The sequence below is a fragment of the Epinephelus moara genome, chromosome 2, assembly GCF_006386435.1.
Source record: "Epinephelus moara isolate mb chromosome 2, YSFRI_EMoa_1.0, whole genome shotgun sequence".
In the NCBI taxonomy this organism is placed as follows: domain Eukaryota; kingdom Metazoa; phylum Chordata; class Actinopteri; order Perciformes; family Serranidae; genus Epinephelus; species Epinephelus moara.
The window spans coordinates 18,801,623-18,811,672 of record NC_065507.1 but is presented as its reverse complement, the minus strand read 5'-3'; the positions used below and the strand labels follow the sequence as shown (position 1 = coordinate 18,811,672).

At 41.6% G+C, this 10,050-nt stretch overlaps 1 protein-coding gene across 1 annotated transcript in view; it reads left to right on the top strand.

The window, feature by feature from the left end:
• Window positions 1-6,572, top strand: part of foxn1 (forkhead box N1) — an 8,292-nt gene extending 1,720 nt beyond the window's left edge. Inside the window, exons 2-8 of the mRNA XM_050062312.1 lie at window positions 157-246; window positions 541-671; window positions 834-930; window positions 4,821-5,028; window positions 5,157-5,609; window positions 5,728-6,004; window positions 6,512-6,572. Coding sequence (XP_049918269.1) covers window positions 157-246; window positions 541-671; window positions 834-930; window positions 4,821-5,028; window positions 5,157-5,609; window positions 5,728-6,004; window positions 6,512-6,572 — 1,317 coding nt within the window. The remainder of the gene's footprint in view (window positions 1-156; window positions 247-540; window positions 672-833; window positions 931-4,820; window positions 5,029-5,156; window positions 5,610-5,727; window positions 6,005-6,511) is intronic.
• Window positions 6,573-10,050: the final 3,478 nt, after the last annotated feature.

The following is a 10,050-nucleotide window of genomic DNA, read 5'->3' as shown; positions in this document are numbered from 1 at the left end:
ACACAAAATCAGGGAGAAAGTCATCAGTCTTTAGTTAAGCAAAGCGTCTAAAGACTGACTTGTGAGTCTAGCCAGTGGAAGCCTCAAATGCAATTGCTCTATTGGCCCAATAATGCCAGAGCAAAACAACTTCCTTTTATTTTCTAATTTCTGCAGAGTTCGTACCCAGAACCACCAACTCAACCAGTGGAGCCCTTCATGTCCCAAAGCTATTCATCCTACAGCTCATCAAGCCCTCTGCAGCAGGTGAGTGAGTGTGTCAGTTCAACCATTGAGGAATGCTCGAGAAGATGGGATGTGTATGTATATTAATCAATTCATGAGGGAGTTATAGGTTTACCTTTACGATTTAAGGGTATTGCAATTACACAAGCCAAGATAAGGCCATCCAATGTGTTTCAAAAGCAGTGGACGATACACATGCCACATTTGCTGCCGCAGATTAAAAAAAATGAATAAATAGTGGCTTTGAAAGACATAGTATCTGTCTTTTATTGTGTTTTTTAGGTCATGATTTGTATCCGTGTGTGTCTTCCACAGGTTTCATCTAAACTGTATCCTAATAGTGAACAGTCCAGCAGCTCAAAATACTCTCTCCAAAGTCTCTCCACTCACTCACACCATGAGAGCACGACACAGTCCCTCTTCCCCAAGCCCATTTACTCATACAGGTAACACTGCATCAACATACTTTGCTAACATTTATCCAGGAAGTCGTATGCAGAATTCTCATGTGACTCTAAGCTACGTTAAAATTTAAGCGCTTTGTTTGCGCCACACATAACACGTACATAAAATGCTAATGTAAAAAAATGTTTTCTTTGTGACTGCAGCATCTTGATCTTCTTGGCACTGAAGAACAGCAAGACAGGAAGCCTGCCAGTCAGTGAGATCTACAGCTTCATGACTGAACACTTCCCATATTTTAAGGTACTACAATTAATGTTTCCTCTATCATATGCTGAATTTAACCACCTGAAAAACATCTCAGGCTCATCAGTGGCACAAGTAGGGCTACATGATAAGAGAAAAATATGCAACGTACGACAACATTATTGAATATTGCGATAATTTTATTACTTGTGATAAACTGACATTAAAGGTCCAGTTTGTAGGATTTAGGGGGATTGGCAGAAATGGTATATATTCATAACTATGTTTTCAGTAGTGTGTAATCACCTGAAAATTGAATCGTTGTGTTTTCATCAACTTAGAAGGAGCTCCTTTTTTTAATATGCTGAGCAGAGTCTGCCATGTTTCAACAGTAGTCCAGAAGAGACAAACCAGACCCTGGCTCAAGGTGGCAAACATGGTCCCCCTCCAAAGTTGTCGAAATCCGGCGCTTAGGTAGTGACATGTGGCGTCAGAAACCAATGAAAAAGGCATCCTTTAGGGTCAGCATGGTACGCGGCGTGACAAGGATGAAAGTTAAGGCGGCAAAAGTCAGAGCGGGGCAGGTGAGAGGGATGTTGGATGGGTTCAACAAACACCGACTTTCACCCAAGAGAGCGGTGCTTGCGTCCCGTGAGATTCTAAAGCCAAACCCTGTTCTTTTTTCTAATCCCAACCACTTCCTTTTGTTGCCTAAACCTGAACATGTGTGTTTGTTGTTGAAGGAATAAAAGGGTCAATTTATGGTGTGTAAACAATAAATTTCCTGTGAAAATGAAAGTGTATCTTGAAAAAAAAGAACTTGACACGGTGTCTCAGAACATCAACAACCAACGCACCCAGGGTACCTTGCACGTCGTATGTGGACATTGAAAGTCCATGACCAAAATGTCAATATGTGACGAGGTCGTAGTGAGAATGTGTTGGGCGATCTGCTACCGTAGGTCTCCTACACGCGGTTGCTGTGTTGCAACCTTACAGCGAGATGGCTTTAAATCCTACACACTAGATCTGTACTCAGTTCTTGCACAGTACCCTTGCCTGTGCCACGTCATCTCTCCTGTATTCAACACATTGCGAAACAGGTGATGTGCTATGTTTTTTTAGGCACCAGTTGCTTTCTGGCATTCACACTTTTGTGCACACTCATCTTGTCACACTTTCCTCTTTGAACTATGCAAGTGGTATGGCAGCACCAGTCCAACAAACCACTGGCATGCAAGCAGACTATGACAAATCAACAACTGTAACTCAATATATTCCTGTTCAAAGTGCAATATCGCAGTCTTTTGTGATATGTTTATTACGCCAGTTGACTTTGCGATCACAATTAAAAAAAGACAACACAGCCGTCTCTCTGCATCAGTCGATGTTCTTTCTATAGTACAACAGTCGCTAAAGGGTTCAAGTTCAGGTTTGCACGTTTTCTTTGTTCTAAATAAAGGTCCCAAACCACGTCTTTGTTGTAGGTGACAGTAATTACTCTCTAATGATAAATGACTTACTGCTACACCTGCAGCTTGGTGGCCCTGGACCAGCTGGGTGTAACCAGTTGAGGCACGAGACTGGCATAGGGAGTTTAATGAGGAAGTGTTTTGTATCTATTTAATGTTGGCAGTATGTCTGTGTGTGTGTGTGTGTGTGTGTGTGTGTGTGTGTGTGTGTGTGTGTGTGTGTGTACGTAGGGCATTAAGAGGATGTTGCACGAACTGTTTCACCATTCAGTAAATCAAATCGTAAAACCAAAGACACATCATAATTATATGATCCCGTTGAGAGAGTGCTTGGTGAATTAAACACTTGTGTTTTAATATAGATAAAAATGAGGCAGCTGCAGGGTTGGACCTCTGTCTGAACCCTCGGTCATCACAAATACTGTACATTCTTCAAAGGATCCAAGGTATCTACAAATCAAATGAGTTCAGACTCACCTCTGGAAAGAGCTCAGAGACTTGCTGCCATTCATATTCAAGAAGGCACCTTATAGATGGCTGCTTTCCAAACAGCTGCCTGTAACATTAAACACAGGCTGCAGGGCCAGAAACACATGAAGCAGATGATAAGTGATACATACTCTGAGGAACGTATTTTGGGAAAGTTGTGATTTTTGAGATACATCTTTCAGAATGTTATCAAGTGCCTCTGAGTTCAGTTCAGTTCAGTTCAGTGGACTCTTGCTATGGCATGCAGATATTAAACTTTGCAGATGGTGGAAAAATGAATACATGTTTTCATATGGCCTCCAGGTAAGGAGGGTGTCCTGGTTTCTGTGTGTGGATTTCAGTGAGTTTGAAACAACACTCATATCATTTGTTTAATTTGACACATAGATACTGAAACACAGGCAGTGGGTGGGAGCTGTAGTGAGGCCAGATGTCTCTACTGAACGCGAAGAAAGTTACTGGCAAGAAAAAAATATATTTAAGTATAGTTTAACTGTATAGTGTGATACAAATTAAAACAAAGACTATGTTTTGTCCTAATATGAAACTGTAGCACACTGATGATAGCAGTGTTGTAGAGACCGGTCTCAAGACCACTTTTTCTTGTCTCAGACTTCAAGACCGCAACTACGAGGGTATCACTAATTGGCTTGTGCAAAAAAGGAAAGCTGAACAAAGATGGTTGATTCAGCTCTTTAGCGTTTGTATGTGTTTGCTCATAGAAAGCAATGAAACATTCCCATACATAAAATTCACCTCTGCAATGCCTTTTGATTGTTTTATCAAGACATCCTCATGGTGCATTTATATACATACACACATATACAAAATGCATGGACAGAGATGCACGAAGAGGAATCTTCATTCAGGGTAGCTGTGGATCAGAGGTAGAGCGGGTCGTCCACTAATTGGAAGATCAGTGGTTTGGTGGAGTTCCTCCAGCTCGCATGTCAAAGTATCCTTGGGCAAGATATTGAACCCCAAATTGCTCTTGATGGCTGCTTTATCGGTGTGTGAGTGCAAGTGAATGGTTACTGAGTAGCAGGTGGCACCTTGTACGGTAGCCTCAGCCACCAGTGTGTGAATGTGTAGTGTGAAAGTGCTTTGAGCGGTTGGAAGACTAGAAAAGTGCTACACCAGTACAGTCCATTTGTTTTCTCTGGGGGCTTTTATAAGAGTATGGATCTTTCAGATCAGTTTGAGGAGTGGTGATGGTTTGCTCGTTCCACATTTTATCGTAAGCGTGTCATGTAGTGTGGGACTCTTGGTCTTGTCTCGGTCTCAGTTCACTCTGGTCTTGGTCATGACTTAGTCTCAGTTTAGAACAGTGGTTTAGGTGCTGTAATTTCACTGTACTCTAAAAATAAAGTGTGTTTTTTACAAACTTGACATGTTCATGAGTCACTTGCAGTCCATTCAGAATGGACCCATGAACCACCAGTTGGGAACCACTGGTTTAGCTGGTCTTGACTCCAACACTGGATGGTAGCATTTAGCTTGAAGCACTGGTGGGTGTAAAAGCAAATTCATACTTTCCATGTGTCAGGGATAGTCCATCAGGGTCCGCTTTGGTCGGTGTGATGTAAATGTCTTCATCTGCCCATGTCCGTGAAAGTTTGCACAGACCCCTATGGCAACCTATGTGTGGCCTAAAATTTGCAATGGCACAAACTGTCAGGCGTAGTATGTATGGAACCGCCTGTGCATTTGTGCGACCTATGTAAGTCCGCAGCTGCTGCAGATGTGGAGAGCGGAAAGTACATCTGAACCCTAAGCATCTTGGAAAAACTGCTAGTGTTGCTGCAGACTCTTGTTGAATTATCCATGGCTAAAGGAACTAAACACTGCATAGTGTCGAAAAATTTGTCTACATAAAAACATAGCAACCCTAATAATACCATAAAAAATCTGACATGACATTATAAAGCAGCTGCTTTAAATCTGTTCTTTCCCATCTTCTGCATCCATCCACTCCTCTGTTTTCAGTCAGCTCCTGATGGATGGAAGAACTCTGTGCGTCACAACCTCTCCCTGAACAAGTGCTTTGAGAAGGTGGAGAACAAAAATGGGAACTCGTCCCGCAAAGGCTGTCTGTGGGCTCTCAATCCGGCCAAGGTGGAGAAAATGCAGGAGGAGCTGCACAAGTGGCGTCGCAAGGACCCCGTCAGTGTTCGCAGGAGCATGGCGAGACCAGGTGGGTCCCATAAACTTATCGAAAGATGTCAATGCCAAGAATTAATCAGTGTTTGCTGATCTGACCTGACCTGAAATTTTAGTTCATCTTATTCGATTCAAACTTTATTTAATACACGTTTTCTACAGAAGACCTTGATCGTCTACTGGGGGAGAGACCGGAGAAGTTCAGGTCTTTGCCACCTTACACCAACTCAGCTCTGTTATCCAGAGTGGCCCCCATATACAACACCGCCTCGTCATCTTGCACCCCGGCCCCACTTCGACCGCCCTGCCTCCCGAGTCGCCGTCCACAGTATGCCCACGCTCAGCCTCAGCAACCCTACTACCTTCCCCCTGCTGCTGCTCACCCCAGCAACTCATTTGCCCTGTACTCACCCTGTGGACAGCAGCCGGCAGCTGGTGTCCCATCAGCCTCTGGAAGCTTGCACTCCCCCATGGCTGGTAAAATGCCACCTGTGTACAATGGCACCCTGCAGGCTGAGTACAGCTCCAGGAGCATGCAGGACCTGCTGTTGGAGGGAGATGCCAGTTATGACATCGACACGCTGAACCCCAGTCTGACAGACCTGCAGCTGCAAGGTACGAGAGTCAGGTTGAGACAATACGATGGATAGGAATAAAACGCAGGTGTTAGTGGTAGCATTAAAGATGGCTCTGTTGTGTTACAGAGTTACAGATATTTCTTTATTTTTCTCAGGTAACTTGTGGGAGGAGTTACGGGAGGACAGCCTAGTGTGCGATCCCCATGTCGCCAACACAACCCTGTCCACGACCTCTGCCCCGCAGGACCACCACCATGTCCAGACCAGCTGCCTGCAGGTCACATCTCCTGTCACTCAGACGTCAGAGGTGACTGCCATTGGTCGAAGAAAAGCTGAAAACGAGGAAGAAAACACAGGCAGAAACTTTCAGCAGCATGGCTATTTAAACGGATTTCATCCTGTGGTTTATTCGGGGGTGGAGAGTCTGACTGGGTATCTGACCTCTTGCACCACATCCATCTCATTAATGTAAACGCTGTACTATAGTAACTTAGCGAGCAGCTGAATGCAACTTTAATCTGTGACAGACTCTGTGGAGGAACAAGTTATAAAGATATTGACTGTGTGTCACCAACAAGATGAAAAATAAGAGCTTTTACAATAACTTTTTTGTCTCTTTCAATACGCATTTTTCCCCACCACTAATTTATTTGCATGCACTCTTGTCACATGTCATGAGGAGTTAGCAAATAAAATAGATTTTATAAATGGAAACAGAGAGACAGTAGATATATTAAAATTGTAGTTAAAATCTCCCATGAAAACTTTATTTGTAAATTTAGCTATTTATTTACCTTTTAAAAACTGTGTTACAAAATTGTGATTTCATGTATTTTTTAAGTGACTCAAAAGGCGTTTTGTCATTTATGAATTTTCACATCTGACTAAATATGATATCAAATTGATGACACATTAATATATTTGTACTCTGGTGTCTAGTAACATCGCTTGCCTGATGGAGGATGATACAGTAGGTGGTGTCATGGCAACAGTGCAGTAAGACTGACACAAGATGGCAGCAAAGACACTTTATGACCTGCAGCTTGTTCAACATGAGGAATTATCCCCTAATGTAACAGTCAAATCTTTTACTTTCTGTTTTTATGTGTGTTTTCTAGAAACATGAGAAAAAAATACAACATAAACCCTAAAGAGTTTTTTTTTTGAGTAAATCTGAACTAGGTAAATAGGTCGTTTAACTTTCTTGTGGATAAACCTTATCAGCAGACACGTGCAAAGACCCCAGGTGGTGCTCAAGCACCTGCCCTCTTCCCTCTGTCTAGATAAGTGCCCTTTTTGTGAGCCATTTTCTTTTCTATTTCTTTTAATAATTTTATATTTTCAAATTTGGCACATGGCATCAATTCTCAATTGTGCTGTAAGCCCAACACCTGCATTTGAGTCGAGCCCCTGCCTCTCCGTCTTCAAGTTCCCTTGTGGAAGCCGTATGTATAATGAGCGCCTTACATCTCCCTGACCTGCTTTCATGGACAGCCAGGTAACGACAGTGTTTGTCCTACACCTCGGCACTGTTTGTCACTGCTGTCAGATTAAACCACTATTAAAACATCTCAGTACAGCCAGTCTAATTTAGGCTATAACTCACCATTAAGCTTCACAACAAGTAAGCTAGTCTGGCATAGAACCACACTGTCTCCCTCCAAGTCTCGGGTAGATTTGTGTTCACATACTGCTGAGTGTGAGCAGAGTGAAAAACACCTAATTGCTTGTGTCTGTTGAACCCAAAACTCAATTTGAAATAATGTTTATGACCCCCACGTCGCATCTCTGATAATAAATTTAAACAAAAATGGCATGCAGTTTGAGGTTGCGCTGTGTAAGGAGCACAGACGAGGAGAGGAGGAGCGCAGAGCTGCAGCCACCTCATGCATCAGTTCTCTGGGATTCTTTAAGAATATCTTAACGTTTATTTAGAACATAATTATACGAATAAGCAAGTGACTACCTAAAAAAAGAAAGCAAAGTAACAAGAGTGAAGAATAGGGAGAAGAGGACACATGGGCTTCCTCGGTTGGAGGGTGAATGTTTGTTTTTATTATTCAGAAAACAGTGTTTTTCAATTTTGTGTGAAGATTTGTTGAGAATGCTTATTTACTTTATAGACCACTAAAGTGTGCAAAATGTGGCATTGTTTTCTTTGTTGTTTCCTGTTTTAAATAAATGATAAAAGTGAATGTGTAGCAGCTGCTACGAGTATATAGATATTTAAAAAAAACCTCAGGGGCGTCGGTGGCTTAGTGGATAGAGCAGGCGCCCCATGTACAAGGCTGTTGCTGCAGTGGCCCAGGTTTGACTCCAGCCTGTGGCCATTTGCTGCATGTCTCTCCCTCTCTCTCTCCACACTTCACTATCCTATCAATTAAAGGCAAAAAAAAAATGCTCTAAAAAATATCTTTAAAAAAAAAAAAAAAACCCTCATATGTAAGGTAGACAGACATTTCCTCTGATCATTACTGTGCAGGAATGTGCTGTATGTACTTAGGCTTCAAGAAACCCTCTGGTGCTGGCAGATAGAGGCCTCCCAGCAGGGTGCACTTTGCATGAGCCTTTTGTACCAGGAGCACCTGCCCTGCAAAATGTCTGTGCACAGCACTGCTTATCAGACCCAAATTATTAATCCAAACAAAGATTTTTTATGTCCTAACACATGTCAGGGAGGGATCTTTAATCAGAGCTCTGAAAGTGTTGGGATATGGTGAGATTCAGATTACGATTCAGATTTATTTACTCACAAACTGAGTCATTTACCCTCCTGCGACTCTGCGTCCTCATATAAGGACATTACATTTTAGGACATTCATTCCTCTTAACTTAGACCTGCTGTCCTCCTTCGTCGACACTTTTTTGTGCCATCTAGTGGTAGTAACACCACAATACACTAATCCATGTAAGAACAAGATGACGGCCATCTTTGCAGCGACAATCTCCAGCTGATCCGGACACAAAAGTGGACAAGGTACAAAACCTGATCAAATGTTATGTTATTAAAACTTGTTTATCTATGTTTGTTAACATTTGTAGTTTAATATAGCAACAAATATGACCAATTTTAGCAATAGCAACAAGGTAAGACGTTGTTAATAAGGAAGTGCTTATTTGAGAACAAACAAATCACAAGCTTTTTAGATTTTCTTTTGCAATTTTGCTTTTGCACACATGTTCAGGCATTGAAATAAACCGTCCTGACAGCTTTAGACTTGAACAGTGACCCCTAACCCTTTAAGTTATAAAACATTAGTCAAATGTTGCATTGATCGCAATTTTGTTTGTGCACAACAATGTTGGAGCATTGTGATAGCCAGTTTTATACTTTATTACACACCTGTGACTATTACAAATAAGCCTGCTGTCCCCATAAAGGGACACTGTTTTTCTCAAAAACTACTTACTGTTCAAACATAATGCTTATCTTTTTATCTGTCCTTCTCATCCCAGTTAGCTAGGAGAATTTAAAAAATTAAAAAGCACACTAAACAAAATTAGGGTCTCAGGAAGTTGAAGAGAGCAACAATATTACTTAAAAAAGCACCTAGTTTACACATTGACCTTGGTTTATCTAGCTGCAATAATAATTTTAAACACGGACAGGTGGTTTACAGTATTAAGTATTGTGGCAGATACTTCTTGCTGTTCATGTCCCAGGTTGTTAACATAAGTTACTAAATCTTATATTCCTTTCCAAACCTTTCTATCGTCCTGTTATTTTAGGAATTCTGTTGTTAATTATTTGAAGATTATAAGTAGCCTCTTGTTTTTTACAAAGAAGATTTCTCAAAGTTAAAGCCCTCTTTAAATTCACATCACAAGCCACATGATGGCACACTCTGGAGCTCATCTTAGCACCTCTGCATGAACTGATCTTTTAACCTCTGCTCGACTGTGAGCTTCAGCCATTTAATGTCATCGCACCTCTGATCCAAGCAAAGATCATCCAGCTGAGCTTTGTTCCCTTCCCATTAACAAACCAGTGACCAGTAACTATCTTTTTCTTGCTAATACAAACTGTGGCATGTTGGGGGCTGAATGGGTGGAGTTTTCCAGCATGTCATGAGACAATGTGTTTAAGGCCATAAGCTGAGGGAAACTGTCTGTGCGTTCCAATACCCACACAACCGTATGCCAGAGAAAGATTTAGTATGTCCCAGTACATATGTCAAATGCAGTATGCCAAAAATACCAGGATGTTGCATGCTTTTCTGGCTATTCTGACCCACAATCCTCTGCACAGCGGAAAATACATCAACTGATGACAGCTGATTAGAGGTCCCAATGACGGATGACAGCGCATTCAAGTAACTGATGAGCAGTCAAATAGTAATAATAGGAATATTAATTGTTTAAGTGAACAAAATAATCCTAAATATCATAAACAACATTAGGACATGACAATGAAAATAACAGTTACAGAGAACTGCAGATGTAACTTCACTGTCGCAAATATATCTACAATCTGTGCA